This window comes from Cricetulus griseus, chromosome 6 (genome assembly GCF_003668045.3).
Source record: "Cricetulus griseus strain 17A/GY chromosome 6, alternate assembly CriGri-PICRH-1.0, whole genome shotgun sequence".
NCBI lineage: Eukaryota > Metazoa > Chordata > Mammalia > Rodentia > Cricetidae > Cricetulus > Cricetulus griseus.
In genome coordinates this window covers 59000545-59017105 of record NC_048599.1, presented here as the reverse complement: position 1 = coordinate 59017105, position 16561 = coordinate 59000545, and the positions used below count along the sequence as shown (strand labels likewise).

The following is a 16561-nucleotide window of genomic DNA, read 5'->3' as shown; positions in this document are numbered from 1 at the left end:
CCACACTGACCTGACTGCAGAACTCCATTGAGTGAGTATGGGTTCAATAATCCAGAATTGCTTGCTCCCGAAGTTTCACCAAGCAATGAATTTGGAGGTTCTTCTTTTACTTGTATTAAGGGATCCCCAGACTCCGGCAATAAGGGATTATTGTCATCGAGTCCATCTTCACTGTCATCACTATAAATTGAAGAATAACAAGTCCATAATTAAAGATTATCCAACAAAGCATATTTAAGTCAAGTGTGTTGACTCATGCAGGAGGGTCAGGGTTCAAGGTCATTTGAGACTAGCATGGGTTACATGAAACCCTATCTCAAATATATGTACACACACAGAGTATGCATGTGTAATCTAAGCGGTCAGGCAAGCTGATACACAGACCTCTAAAGCTGGTGCTTTAAGGGTAGAGGCAGAGAAATCTGTGAGTTCTAGGCCAGCCTAGGCTACATAGTGAGACCAGGTCTCAAAAAAATAAAATAAAAAATTGATTGATTAATTTAAGGTTATTATAAATGAACACTTAAAGAACAAAGTCTTTGAAAAAGTTGACTGTTTTATTTAAAAGAGAAATAGCAAAAATAAAAACCATACAATAGTCTAAATCTTAGACAAAGTAATCAGAATGTAATAAAACATTGTTACATATAAAATAACAAACCTAGAAATATTCCTGTTGAAGATGGCCGATGTTTGTCGCAGAAAATGGTCCAACCGCAAGGCCCTCTCCAGGTACTGAAGATAGAGGGGCTTTGCCAGCTCACTGCAGCTGCCATCGTCCCCGGCACCCAACTCCGAGGCCATAGAACAAATCTGTCTTCATGCACGAGGACCTCCGACTGCACAGCTGCAGAATGAAGTTTAAAAAAAAAAAGAAAAAAGAAAAAAGAAAAATGAAAGGCTATTCCTCTTCCCCTTCTCCTGCCTGCATGCCTTCTGTATAAACAGAAATCAGGCTCCCTTGAACACAAGATACTAAGACAACAGATTACACAAAGTTCACAAGATACTGCCTGCTAGTGCAACTGCAACACAATTTATAAAACACTTTTCAAACAATTCATACTCTCTCTCTCTCTCTCTCTCTCTCTCTCTCTCTCTCTCTCTCTCTTTTCCTGTTTCTCCTCCATTAATAATTACAAGAATGAGTAACAACTCTCCAAGTGAGGTGCTGATTGTGTGCACCTTGCAGAATACAGTATTTGTTTTCAGTATCACCTTTTTATACTTATGTTCATTCAATGTATGAGGCACCCTATTTGCCAGGGGAATATATACATTATCACCTGCCTCTACCTCCTGAGAGCTGGAATTAAAGGTGTGCACCACTATGCCCAGCCATCTTTTTTTTAAAGCAGGGGGCTCACAGATTAAGGAAATTCGTAAACTTCCCAGGTATGGAAAGACTCCAAGGAGGAATACCTTGTTGTAAAATGCTGTCAAATCCATTCCAATCTTAAAGTGAGGAGCTCTTCAAAGTTTATATACTGACTTACATTGCCATTTCTAAGGATGGAAAACTATTGATACATTGACAGAGCAATTCACCACTGACTGGCCTGTTCCGAGGCTCTCTATCATCCTGGTTATACTCTGACTTCAGCTCCTCCTAACAATCCCATGTCTATGTTAAGTCTACATATGTGCACATGCCTGCATGCATACATACATACTTAAGACAAACCAGCTAGTGTGAGGATTGTAATATTGCAGGCCCATTACTAGTTCAGAGTTAGAGTTTTCTTGGCCTGTGAGAGGTCCTAGGTTGGATACCCAGTATCAAAAACTTGAAAAATAAGCCTGGTGATGATGGTGCATGCCTTTAATATCAGCACTTGGGAGGCAGAGACAGGCAGATGTGAGCTCGAAGCCAGCCTGGACTACAGAGCAAGTTCTAGAAGAGCCAGGTGTTACACAGAGAAATTCTGTCTGGGGGAGGGGGTGGGATGGACATTAAAAAGAGCACTGGCTGCTCTTGCAGAGAATTCCGTTCAGTTCCCAGCACCCATATGGAGGCTCACAACTGTCTGTTAACTCCAGTTCCAGGGGACCTGACACCCCGGCACCTGTGGGTACTACGTATATACGGTACACACACACTAAATTTCTTAATTTCAAATAAGCAAAACAAACTAGCTCATTTAATCTGTATAATAATAGAAATTCTGCCATGACACAATAATGCACACCTATAATTCCAGCACATGAAGGGAGGTACAGGAAGGAGGATCTAAAATTCAAGATCAAACTCAGGTACATGTCACAGTGGGGGCGGCTACATGAAATTGCCTGTCTCTCATACTCAAACATTCCAGCAAAAACATGGTACTCTCAGCCCAGGTGGTAGTTGGCATATAGAGTCAGGGGTAGATAGATCTCTGTGAATTCAAAACCAGCCTGCTCTATAGATCAAGTTCCAGGACAGACAAGACTACAGAGAAACCTTATCTCCAAAAGCAAAACAAAAAGTTACTCTCATTTTAGTTTTAAACAACTAAGTAATGAAATATAATTTGGATCTCCTATCAGTGACTAAAGCCCTGGATCTTTACTATCAGCTGCTTCTACAAAGCAGCAAAAACAAGAAGTCCACCATTAGATGACCTATCTCCCACTAATCTGACTTAGGCCTTCTTCCTTCACTTTCCAAAGCATCCAGGTTTGAACTGTAAACTGGTTACCTTATCCTGGTAAACAAAGTCACAAAGCTCTTGAGTAGGAAGAGTTAACTATGTACCACACAAACTAAGGAGAAATACAAGGAGAAAACTGGCTTGCCCTCAAAAGCAAAAGTAGGCAGAGCACTCAACCATTAGGTCCAGAAACACCGCTCGCCTAAGGGGTCCCTATAACATGGAAATAGTCTAGCAATTTAAGAAGTCAGTTTACTCAAAGCATAGTGTTCCTGAGATTTTAAAAATAAAAAATAAAAAAAGTAATACCTGCATTTTAAAAGTGAACTGAAGAAGTTCTGGCTAAAAAAGGCTGTTCTTTCCACAAATCCCTAAGTGGCAAAGAATAAACTGCCACCCCATAAGTATATTGTGATTATTTATTCTTAATCCTACTTTTTCTTCCTTAATGAAACTTGCATGCTACCTCTCAAAATGAAATATAGTCTCATTCCTAAGTGTACACAGGATATTGATTTTAGAATCCCTGCAAAACTCATAGCTATGGATGTTCTCACATTAAAACGGCACATAATCTGTTTATGGCCTTTACCTATTGTTTACCGAGAATCTCTCAGTTACTTATCTAATACACTGCAAATGCTACACAAATATTTGCACACTGTATGGTTTAAAAAGTATGTAACAAGAAAAAAAGTCTGCACATGCCCTGACTTTTCCAAGTACCTTTTATTTGGATGAATTTTTAAAACCAACTTTGAGCATCAGGCAAGCCTGGAAGGAAAAGCACTAAGAGCAGCAGCATTTTCACCTGAGATATAACTCAGGTGATACCCTGCTTGCCTAGCACACACAAATTCTTTTCAGTCCCCAGCACTGCATAAAACCAAGCACAGTATCATAAGCCTATAGTCCCAGAGCCAGAAAAGTGCAAGTGGGACTGGAGAGATGACTCAGTAATTATGAGCAATGCCTGCTCTTCCTAAGGACCCGGGTTCAATTCCCAGCACTCACACTGAAGCTCACAACTGTTCATTGTTCATAACTCCCATTCCAGGGAATCTGATGCCTTCACATACACATACACGTAGGTAAAACATCAATGTACATAAAAAAAAATAAAAGTGCAGCCGGGCGGTGGTAGCGAACGCCTTTAATCTCAGCACTCGGGAGGCAGAGGCAGGCGGATCTCCGTTAGTTCTTGAGACCAGCGTGGTCTACAAGCGCTAGTTCCAGGTCAGCCTTCAAAGCCACAGAGAAACCCTGTCCCAAAAAACCAATAAATAAATAAATAAAAGTCCAAGGCTACACTGAGTTACACAATGAATTCAAGGCCAGCCTAGGGTACATGAAAACCTGTCTCAAAAACCACAACCAAACAAAAGACCAGGGCTTGCCACATGGATCAGGTGGTTTAAATAAAAAAAAAAAAGAAAAGAAAGAAGGAAACTTGCCACAAGCCTGATGACTTGAGTTCAATCCATAGGATACACACAGTAGACAAGAACTGACTCCCACAAGTTGTCTTCTGTCCTCCACATATACACTGTGGAGGACACACACTACTGCACACCTGTATTCTTGCGTGCACGTGCACACACATACACAAATAAACATTAATTTTTTTAATTAAAGAATATCATTATTGAAAAAACAAAAACAAAAAAGGGCAGCAGCAACAAGTCCAAATTGACAGAGTACATCAAAGCAGCACCATAACCAATGGGAAGAGGTCCCAATAGCCAACTGGGGAACAACTTGATTTTTATCACAATCACCTTACTTACAGGTATCTTATCTTAATCATATATATTTCCTCCATCAACTCTGTAATTGGTCATTTCTCCAAGCAGTCTTAGCTACTGTTCTATTGCTACACAATGACCAAGGCAACTTACAAAAGAAAGCATTTAGTTGTGGGCTTACAATTTCAGATGATTACTCCATGATCACCATGGCAGGGAGCGTGGAGGAAAGCAGGCACACTACTAAAGCAGTCGCAGACAGCCTAAATCCTGATCCACAGGCAGGAGCAGAAAGAGACTGAGGCTAGGCCTAGGGTAGGCTTTTGAGACCTCAAAGCCCCACCCTGTAATACATGTCTTCCCACAGGGTCACATCTTCTAATCCTTCCAAAACAGTCCACCAAATGGGAACCAAATATTAAAATATATGAAACTATGGGGTCTAGTCTCATTCAAACACCACACAGACTTTTCTCTCATTTTATAAAAGATCTAGGTACTAGCTGGGTAGCAGTAATGCACAATTTTAATTCCAGCACTAAAGAGGCTCTGAGTTCCAGGCCAGCCTGGTCTACAGCGTGAGTTCTAGGACAGTCGGAGATATAGAGAAACTCTACCTTAATAAAAAGGAGAAGAAGAAAAGCACAGAAGAGAAGAAGAAAAGAAGATGATGAAGAATTTTATTATTATATTATTATTATTATTATTATCATCATCATCATCATCATCATCTAGGCACTAGGTGTACTACAGGGTGTCATTATGTAACTTTCTCTAATACAGCATGGATGTGTTATAAGTGTTTATATTAAACAAGAGCACATATTCTTTTTTGTTTGTTTTTGGGGGACAGGGTTTCACTGTCTAACAGCCTTGACTGTCCTGGAACTAGTTCTATAGACGAGGCTGGTCTCAAACTCACACTGACCTGCCTGCAACTGCCTCTGCCTCCTGAGTGCTGGGATAAAGTCAAGTAACACCACCAGCTGGCAAGAGTATGTATATTAATGTTTCTAAGTATAGTAATCAGTATTTATATATTAAGCTAAACTTGGGTTCATACTGAAATCCTCTTTTCCTTGCTTGACTATAAATTCTCATTCAAAGTTGGGCATGGTGGCACACTCCTTTAATCCCAGCGCCTGGGAGGCAGAAGCAGGCCAATCTGAGTTCCAGGTCAGCATTGTCTACAGACTGAGTTCTAGGACATCCAGGGCTACTCAGAGAAACCCTGTCTGGTGAGGGAGGGGGGAAGATTCCCATTTCAACAGTGAGAAGCCTGTCTCCAATCACCCATTTAGTTAATTGTCCAACTGTATTATGCATGTACATCAGTATCAAAACTGTTAACCTGTAGCCATATGGAATAGGACTTTATCAATTAATGAGTGCCCCAGAATAGCCAGCAAAATGGCTCAATGGGGACAGCCTTAGTTCAATCCCAAGGACCCAGATAAGGAAGGAGAAAACCAACTCCTACAAGTTGTCCTCTGATGTCCCCACAAAACACACATGTGTGCACAAACACAAAGATAAACCAAAATGTAATGTAATAAAAAAAAAGTTTGAAGCCGGGTGGCCCACATCTTTAATCCTAGCACTCGGGAGGCAGAGGCAGTCAGATCTCTGAGTTCGAGGTCAGCCTGGTCTCCAGAGCGAGTGCCAGGATAGGCTCCTAAGCTACACAGAGAAACCCTGTCTCGAAAAAAACAAAGTTTGAGTATAGGCTTGTGTACACTTATTTGTTTCAGATTTCATTCCTTTTTAAGGTTATTTAGGTGAGCACATTTCTCCCCTCACACATGTGTGTGGAATACAGAGGCCAGAGTTTGGGAGCTGCCTTCTTCTATCACTCTCCATCTTTTTTCTTTTGTATGTAAGTTTGTGCATGATGTGTGTGACAGTGGGTATGTATGTGCTATGGGTATGTGGAAATCAGTTTTATGGGTTTACGGATCAAAGTTGAACTGACAATTTGGCAAGTGCATCTATTCACTGAGCCACCTCAATGGCCCTTCCATCTTATTTTATAGAGTTCTCACTGAAACTGAAACTTGCCAATTTAGTAGCCTGATGGGCCAGCAAGCCTTTGGAATCCTGCCTCCACCTCCAGCACTGGGACTCCAAGAGCACACCTCTAGACCCAAACTTTTTTTTTTTTTTTTTTTTTTTTTGAGATAGGGCTTCTTTGTGCAGCCTTGGCTGTCCTGGAACTCACTCTGTAGACTAGTCTGGCCTCGAACTCACAGAGATCCCCATGCCTCTACCTCCCAAGTGTTGGGATCAAAGGCGTGCACCACAATGTCTGGCTTACAAACTCAGGTCCTCATGACTACACAACAAGCACTTTATCCACAGAGTCACCTTTCCAGCCCTCTCTTCTTTCAGTAAGATAGTTTCATATATTTATTATACAATTAAGAGTCTCCTCAGTCTGCATTCCTTCCTAGGAGCCTTTAACAGCCTAAAACGATCTTTTACTTTAATTTGCCACACTCACTGGTCACAGTGGCTCATGCTTGTCACACCAGCACTATGAAGGCATAGGTTTATACCTAGACTAACTCACTTGCATTACAGACTAGTGGTGTGCCTGAGTATGGCAGAGCTCAATAAACTATTACTGCTAGGAAAGCAAAGGTACTCATAGGCAAACAGGAAATGGGTGAACGGAATAATTTTCATAAACCATTAAATACAAAATATCAATAGTTTACTGGCCAGATCTGAAACAGGGTTGCATCACAAATCTCTGGCTTTATAATCCTTAAACTGTATCAGGCCTTTATTTTAAGCCTAAAAATCTCCCACACCAGTAAATTTAAAGGACTATTAGCTCTTTTTATTTTATGTCATCTATTCAGAGTATGTGTGTGTATGCATACTCATGTGCTCCTGGCATGAGTATGAAGGTCAGGGGACAACTTCCAGAGCTGGTTCTCTCCTTCCGCCATGTGGGTCCCAAACTCAAGATCATCAGCTTGGATTCCAGAGCCTTAACCTACTAAGGTAACTCTCCAGCCATACACTATTTGCTGAAGTCCATCAAGCATTATTCATCTTTCAAGCAGTTTTAATTTTCCAAGTTTTTTTTAAACAAATTTACAATTAACATTCTATTTTAGTCTAAAGATGGAACCCAAGGCCTCATACATGGTAGTTGAGTGTTTTATCATTCAGCCACAGGAGTCCAATTTCTTCATCTTTATATGAAAACCCCACCTTTGCCTTCATCATTTTCTGGGAATTCCCTTTCTACTCAATCTGTTCTTTTCTGAAGTATAATCACTGCAAATCATGCAAAAGTCTGAAAGTAAAACCAAGAATGGGCTGGGCAGTGATGGCGCACACCTTTAATCCCAGTACTCAGGAGGCAGAGGCAGGCAGATGTCTGAGTTTAAGGCCAGCCTGGTCTACAGAGTGGGTCTCAGGATAGCCAGGGCTATACAGAGAAATCTGTGTGTTGGGGGAGGGAAGGGTGAAGTGGTGAACACACACACACACACACACACACACACACACACACACAGTGGGGGGGGGGGATGGTGGCTTACACCTGTAATCTCTGTGCTAGGAAAGTAGGCGGATCTAAAATTCATGGTCATCCTGTGCTACACAATGCCAGCCTGGGCTACAAAGGACCTTATCAAAAAAAGGGCAGGAAAGAAAAAAATACCTGAGAGTAAAAAACTACTGCTCCTTATCTAGAAAATGGTTTTAGTTTGGGGCTATGTATGCACTATGGTCATGAGTACTGAGGACTGAAGCAAGGACAACTGAGCTGTGCTTGTAGACTGACATTTATTTTATACGGGCCCCCCCCCCACCTCTTTTTTCAAGACATGGTTTCTCTGTGCAGTCCGGGAACTAGCTCTATAGACGAGGCTGGCCTCAATTTCACAAAGGTCCAGGAGCCTCTGCCTCTCTAGAGCTAGGATCAAAGGCTTGCACCATCACTGCTCAGCTCTTCCTTAAATTTTATTTACTGTGCATGCACATGCCTCTGTGCAGAGGAGAAAGCACAAGTTTTGGGAATTGGTTCTCTCCTACTGCTGGTTTGGGTTAAAACTCAAGCTGATAGACTTGCACAAGCACTTTGACCTGTTGGACCATCTTTCCATCTCATGGGGCTCACCCTCTTTTCATAGTCTTGGAAATTTTTGAGATAGGGTTTCTCTGTAACAGTCCTGCCTGACCTGAAATTCATTTAGTAGACCAGGCTAGTCTTGAATTCACAGGCATTTACCTGCCTCTGCCTCCTAAGTACACCACCACCACCCAGTTGGGAATTACTAGTATAGACCTTTCTGGAAACCTATCTGGATAACATTATTAGGGATTAACTCATTACTGTGCCTATATATTTTTTTAATCCTACAGAGGTTTATTATTTATTTTTGTTTCCACACACAGACTAAGATTTACCCACATTTTATTCTACTCAGCAACTTCTGAGCAGAAAAGTTATCACATGCAAAGCTGGATGTAACTCACTTGTTCTTCAATAGGAAATAAAAGAATATAGTAGTGGTAGCACACGCCTTTAATCCCAGCACTCAGGACGCAGAGGCAGGTGGATGCCTATGTGTTCAAGGCCAACCTGATCTACAGAGTGAGTTCCAGGACAGCCAAAGCTAGACAAAAAAAAACCCTGTCTCACTGAGTAGTGATGGTGCATGCCTTTAATTCCAACACTCAGGAGGAGAGGCAGAAGTAGGAGTTCAAGGCATGGTCTACAGAGCTAATTCCAGGACAGCCAAAGCTGTAACACAGTGAAACACTGTCTTTAAAAAAAAAGGGGGAGGGGGGCTGGAGAGATGGCTCAGCCGTTAAAGGCTAGGCTCACAACCAAAAACAAACAAACAAATAAACGAACCAACCAACCAACCCTGGGCAGAGGGGATATTTATAGCAGCATTTTTCTAAAGGTACATTCTAAACTTCCATGTCTCAGAAATTCCAGGCTCTATCAGTTGTTCCCTCTTACTACATAAGCCAAGAGCACCTTTCTACAGCAAAACTGAAATGTTATAGCCATTGGTGTACTATTTCCTAAACGAAGACAAGACATAACTGACGTTCACTGATGTGCTCAGTACTTAACACATGATTTGTTTCAGAGGTAAAAATTCATAATGGCTGGGCTTGGTAGTGTACATTTGCAATCTTAGTTTATAATCCCAAGAAGCACTTATGAGGCATATGTGGGACACTCAGATTCCAAGTCATGAGACTTTGTCACACATATACAAAAGTAGTTAAATAACTTGCCCAGTAAATGAGGTTAAACTGAAGTCTTTGTATTTCATTTTGCTCAGCTGGTTTTGTTCCTATGTCAGATTTTTGTTGTTTTTGAGACAGTTTCTCTACTTATGCTGCCTCTGCCTCCTGAGTCCTAGGATAAAGCTCACTGTCATATGCAACAGGTTTTGTTATTGCATTTGAGTTTTATTTTGTGGGGGGGTTTTAGCCCTGCTGGGGGGGGATAGAAATTTATTTTAATTTTCACAATTGTAAAAAATTTATCTTATGTGTAATCTTCTATCCCAGAGTTTTTCTATCCAGCTGTCTTTTTAAACAGTAAGGTGATGTCCACAGGGGCTATAGGAGCCCTTTCAGGATGACCTTTGTATAAAACTTGCACAGTGATTTTAATCAAGCTGACTCCTGATACCTTCATTTAAAAGGTCTCCACAATCTGAATCTAAGCAAGCCATCAAAATGGAATCATGCAACTAACTAAAAATGACCTTGAACAGAGGAGTCTCCTACTACCTCCCAAGTAATTAATATTGTGGTTTCTTTTAAGATTTATTTTTATGTGTATGTGACTGCCTATATGTCTGGGAACTACATGCCTTCCTGATGCCTGTGGAGGCCAGAAGAGGGTGTCAGATCCCCTGGGACTAGAGTTACAGACAGTTGTGAGCTGCCATGTGGGTGCAGGGATTTGAACCCCAAACCTCTGCAAGTACAGCAAGTGCTCGTAACAGCTGATCCACCTCTCCAGCCCCATGCCATAGATCTTAAAACACGGTTTCACTATGCAGCCCTGGCTGGCCTTGAACTCATTTTGTAGTTCAGGCTGTCCTCCAACTCCAAGCAAACACCATCCCCCTACCCCACCACCCCTAGTTCCCCACCAATTTGGATTACTGCTATACCCAGTTGTCAAACCCAAGTCTTTCAAGTGAAAGCCCTTTTACTTATTTTGGGCAGGCTGGCCTTGAACTCACTATGACCTTGAAATTTTGGCCCACCTGCTGCTATCTCCCAAAGGCTGGAATTACAGGTGTGTGACACCACACCCAGTTTTTATGTTGCTATGACTTTATGGATGCTAGATAAGCACTCTACCCAACTGAGATACATCACCAGACCCTATATATTTGACACTACCAAGTTCTCTCTAAACTATTACAGGTTCTCAGTAGGGGATGTCCTTGAATTCCTATTATTCCTGCCTCCACATGCCAAGAGCTGGGACTATAGCTGTGTGCCAAGCTAGTTTATGGGAATGCATTTTATAAAGAAACCTAAACTTTTCAGTGAGATTCTTACTGCCTTTTTGTTTTGAGGGCGGTGGCACATGTCCGTAATCCTACCTCTTTGTAGGTGGTAGCAGGACGAAGAATCCTACAAGAGAGCTTTCTTCCAACAAGTGAAAATGCTCTAAGGATCTTTCTGGGAATGGAAGAAGAGAATACTGCCACTTACTGAGTTTTATTTTATCACCTGTAAAACAGGGATAGAAACCAACCAAGCTTGGTGGAGACTGAAATAAAGTACTGACCATGTTAACTAGCTTACATGTTTATTCATTTATATAGTTCTTGCCTTTTGCTCTAGTTGCTTCACTGGCAATAGGTCTTGAGTGTGTTTGTGAGCATACTTGATATTTGCTATCTTTACATATAGTCTTGTATCAAGCCTAAATCTTTTTCTTTAGACTAAAAGGGGAATTGTAGTGAGATAACCACCCCCGCCTGCACCTGTAGCACTGACCACACTCAACATTTCTTAATTTCTCTGTGTAGCTCTGGCTGTCCTGGAACTCGCTGTGGTCCTGGCCTGCCTCGAGCTCACAGAGTCACCTGCCTGCTTCCGACTCCACACCCAGCTCTTTTATTAATTTTAGAGACAGGGTTGGAAAGAACCCAAGCTGGCTGCCTTCTATCAAGTAGTACCAGGCCCAGACAGGGATTGCTGGGGATCAAACCCAAGACTTTGAGCACCCTTCCAAACTATATCCCCAGCGATAATTGGTTCTTAACAGGTCTTTTTTTTTTTTAATTTACTTATTAATGTATTTTATGTACATGAGTGCTCTATCTTAATGCACATTAGAAGAGGGCATCAGATCTCATTATAGATGGTTGTGAGCCACCATGTGTTTGCTGGGAATTGAACTTGGAACCTCTGGAGAGCAGACAGTGCTCTTAACCTCTGAGCCACTTCTCCAGCCCTTAACATGCCTTTTTAATAGCAGTGCCTAAGCTTTTCTCATCCTCTGAATGCTAGCATTCAAATTCTGAGACTTAGTAATCAACTTTAAAACTTGACCTCGGAATACCAGATGGCTCAGTGGGTAGATGTGCTCACTGAACTCGTATGTAGCCCAGGCTGATTTCAAGCTTAAAACTCGATTCTCAGGGCTGAAGAGATGGTTCAGCCATTAAGAGCACTGGCTGCTCTTACAGAGGACCCAGATTCAATTCCCACTACCCACAACTGTCTGTAACTCCAGTTCCGGGGGATCTGACACCCTCACAGACATACAGGCAGGCAAAACACCAATGCACAGGAAATAAGAATAAATAAATCGTTTAAAAAAAAAAAACAACAATTTTGTGGGCCAGGTGGTGATGGCATATACCTTTAATCCCAACAATCGGGAGGCAGAGGCAGGTGGATGGATGGATCTCTCTGAGTCTGAGGCCAGCCTGGCCTACAAAGTGAATTCCAGCACAGCCAAGGCTGTTACACAGAGAAACCCTGTCTCAAGAAAAACAAACTAACAAAAAAACAAAAACAAAAAAACCACCTTTGGATTTTCTTGGCTTTAGGCTCCAATATGTTAGGATTGTAAGCATGCATCACCAGTGTTTTTTGGGTTATTATTGTTGTTATTACTATCACTACTACTGTTGCTACTGCTGCTACGGATCAAATTCAAGGGCCTGAGCACACACTCTACTACTGAGATACACCCCAGCCCAGTCAGAGAATTTTTTCTGGTTACATTCCCTATTAAAAAAAAAAAAAAGATGAAAAACTAGTTTGAGAACTGGCAAGATGGTTAATTAAATGGGTGAAGACAACTGCCTCCAAACTGGATGACCTGAGCTTGACCTCTGGAACTCATATGGCAGTAAGGATTACCCCCACAAGTAGTGCAAATTGTCCTTTGACTTCTACATGTGTGATGTGGCATTCGCAAACAAACTCTAAGTAAAAGTTAATAAATACACACACACACACACTTTAAACTTGCTTTAAATTCTTCTCAAGATGTAGAACTGTAGTTCTCAACCTGTGTGACAAAACCCCTTCAGGATAATCTAAGACCATTGGAAAACACAGATATTTGCATTCTGATTCATAACAGCAGTAAAATTAGTTATGAAATAGCATGAAAACAATTTTATGGTTGGGGGTCACCACAGCATGAGGGACTGTATGAAAGGGTGGCGGGTTAAGAAGGTTGAGAACCACGGATGGAGAGGAAAGAACACAGTAAACTAAAAAAATGGAATTTAATCTCTTAAAAACAAAATTCACTTTAGAATATAGGTAGAAGCAAGGCATGTGGCTCACACCTGGAACTGCTGAAAATCTGAGGCTGGCACAGTCCACACCCTAAGTTCTAGACTACCTCAAGCTACAATAGTATGACATCATGTTTCACCCCCCCCAAAAGAACCAACAGAATCTAAAGATATGCACATACTTGCATATGCACAAACTAGGCACATGCATGCATCGTTCACTGATAAAGACACATTCTGAGAAATGTGACCTTGAACTATTTCTGTTGTCATATAAGCATCATACAGTGGGCTTATATAAATCCAGTTGTATAAACTACTACACTCCTGGGCTATGTGGCAAAGGCATGGTCCTATATGTAGTTCCCAAATCACTCATGATTGCAGTATAATTCAGTATCCTGGGGGCTGGTTCCAGTGCTCTCTCATACCAAACTCCACAGATGCTCAAAATGACATAACCCATACATATACATTAAGTCACCATTAGGTTATGAATAATGTAACATGTAAGTATGATGTGAATAGTTTTTTAGGGAATAGTAAAAGGGAAAAAAATTCTGCTCTTGCTCGGGACAGACAAAACCACCATAGACCTAACTACACAGCACAGAAGAGACAGATCAAAGTGAAAACTGCTCAGATCAGAGTGAGGGAGAAGGGGGCCTGTGAGAGAGGGTGAGGCAGCTCCCACACAGTATGCCTACACACTACTTCATTAGCCTGCATTCACCATAATGCTGGGCCCAAAGCAAATCCAAATTTGCTTTTTGAAAAATTTTGAAGGTTTTAACCCAACATTGGTTAAATACAAAGATGCAGAAGCCAGTGACAAGAAAAACCAACTTAACAATTTCAAAGTGTTGTTTTATAAGAAGATGGAGCTTGTGAAATTCCAGCATTTAAAAAAGAAAAACAGGAGGCAGAGGCAAGAGAATTGTGAGTTCAAGACTACCCTGGGCTAGTGAGACCCTGACTCAAATAAACAACTGGAACACGGAGAGGAGAGGGCTAAATAGGCAAGAGTGCTGACTGCTCTAGCACAGGACCAAGGTTTGGTTCCCAGTACCCACATGGTGGCTCACAACCACCTGTAACTCCAGTTCTAAAGGATCTGGTATTTTCTTCTACCCGAACACACATGGGTGCTTAAATACACTCAGGCTCACACACATATACATAAAATCTCTTAAAAAAAAAAAAAAAAAAAAGTAACAGCAATAAACAAGCAGCAAAGTATAATGCTGTACCATATATGAACCTCGAAAACATATTACATTAAAACAGCTTGTAAAAAGTGGTTACATATATTAGCATCCCTTTATATAAAATGAAAATGTCAAGATTTGGCAAATTTGCTGGACACAGTGTTGCACATCTTTAATCTCAGCACTCAGAAGGCTTAGGTGGGCAGGTATCTGTGAGTTGTGGAGTGTTGGAGGCCAGCTTGGTCTACATAGTGAACTGCATGAGAGCTACACACCCTGTCTAAGAGATCCAGTCTCAAAAGAAAAAAGCAAATCTAAGACCACAGAAATATATTGTTGTGCTGTGGAAAGAGGAGAGGAAACAAGGAGTGATACTTAAGAGGATTCTAGACCTTCTTTTGAAGTGACTGGTTGATATGTGTACAACTCTGCATACACTGAAAATTTCTGACCTGTGTCTAATTCACCTGAACTGCGATCCTATCTGAAAAACGGGGGGGGGGGGCATGGAAGTGTACAATCTCAGCACTGTGAAGGCTGAGGCAGGAGGATCTCAAGTTCCAGGCAACACTGGCCAAAAACAAAAACAAACATAAGAAAGACAAGACCGGAAGGAAGGGAAGGGGGGAGGGGGGAGCGCACACGCCTAAGACCCAAGGACCAGGGACCCGCATCACTAAGCCACAATGAAAATTAGGAACGTAAATCAACTTAAAAAACTAAGCTCATCACCAGCGATGTTTTAAAGAGTTCAATCTCCACATTCCTTCCCCTATTCTTAACGAGCACAAAAAACGTAAATCAAAGAATCCTGAGCACAGTTGGTTCTTAACTAAAATAGTTAAATGCCTTCTCTGGCTCTATCCAACTTCTAAACTGTAGGGGGCTTCCATCCTCCGTGATTACGGAAGTAGTACTTTTCAGCAGCAAGATCAAGAAGGGATTGTCAAAATAAGATGACACTTGCTTAGCCACGCTGCAAAAGCCTCAAAAAAAAAAAAAAAAAAAAAAAAAAAAAAACAGAAGGGATGTCAGGGACACATTTCTAAGTCTGTGCACGTGTTAGCCTGTCCCTCTCTAACACCGACCAGCCAACTTGCACCATTCGCCCGCATCGCGGCTCGCTCCCCATAAGCCGATACTTGTACTATCAAGCCCACAGATCTCATTCACTTAAATTGACAGGTCGAACCCTCGCCGGGTTCCCGGTCCAGCCCCGACAAGCCTCCGCCCTGCCCCTCCCCACCTCCAAACCCACACACGTGTTAGCACGACACCGCCCCACCGGGTCCCACGTGCACCTGGTCTAACACTCCCCACGTGTGGGTGCTCCACGGCCTTCCTCGGGTAGCTGAGGTCACCCATGACCCCAAGTCTCCAGAGGTAGGAGGAGAGAAAAGCCGAGGCCCAGGTCTCCGAGGTCCCAACCCTACGGGGAGTGTCCACACCCATCCTCTCTACTAACCCCAACAAATCCAAGGGCCGGGGGCGACGGCCCCTTTAAGACGCGGCCCAGTCGTAGCCCGCAGCGAGGGGCGCATAGGGGCCTACACTACACCCCCTCCGTCCACCCGCCCACGTCTACTCAACCTCACCTCGGGCCGAGGGGCCCCGCCGCCGCGGCGGCGGCGGAGGGGGGCGGGGTGCGGGCGGGGTCCGGAGGGGGGGTCGCCCCGCCGACTGGGTAGCCGCGGTTCGCTCTCTGAGGCCGAGGGACGGTGACTGCGTTGGACGGGAACGCTCCTAGCTCGCTCCCTCGGCGGCTCCTGGGACCCCAAGATGGCGGCGGCGCTGAGGCGGCTGCGGGCGCTGGGCCGGCGGCGGCGGCGGCCACTTTCACTCACTGAGAGGAGCGGAGCAGGGACACGGGGAGCCATGGCGGGGGGGAGGAGAGGCGCCATAGCCAGGCCAGAACAATCGAGCAGCTACTCGGCTGGCTTACCCCCGCCCCGCCCACGCTCTCTGCTAGTCGCCAGCTCGTGTCCACCCACAGTGCCGCTACGGTCGGCCTCGTGCAGCTTGTACCCCGCCGCTGCCGCCTGATGCCCCTCGCGGACCGAAGTTCTGGGGGAGACCCTCATCTATACTATCTGAGTGCAGATTGGTCGGGGCTGGGACTGGCGAAGATTGCCGAAAGGCGACGGGGAGGAGGAGGATGTCATCGCTGGAGTGAGCAAGCACATCTCGCGGGAGCAAATGTCGCGAGA

General features: G+C 43.2%; 1 protein-coding gene across 3 annotated transcripts in view; it reads right to left on the bottom strand.

Moving 5' to 3' along the window:
• Ino80 (INO80 complex ATPase subunit) overlaps positions 1 to 16087 on the bottom strand; it is a 106180-nt gene extending 90093 nt beyond the window's left edge. For 2 of the 3 annotated variants that reach the window (XM_027422166.2, XM_027422165.2), the window contains exons 1-3: positions 15950 to 16087; positions 662 to 847; positions 11 to 180 (exon numbers count right to left, since the gene is read on the bottom strand). In XM_027422166.2, coding sequence (XP_027277967.1) covers positions 11 to 180; positions 662 to 804 — 313 coding nt within the window. In that variant the 5' untranslated portion in view covers positions 805 to 847; positions 15950 to 16087. Of the gene's footprint in view, positions 1 to 10; positions 181 to 661; positions 848 to 15949 lie in introns of those variants that run through there. The other variant, XM_035446079.1, reaches the window with a different exon arrangement.
• Positions 16088 to 16561: the final 474 nt, after the last annotated feature.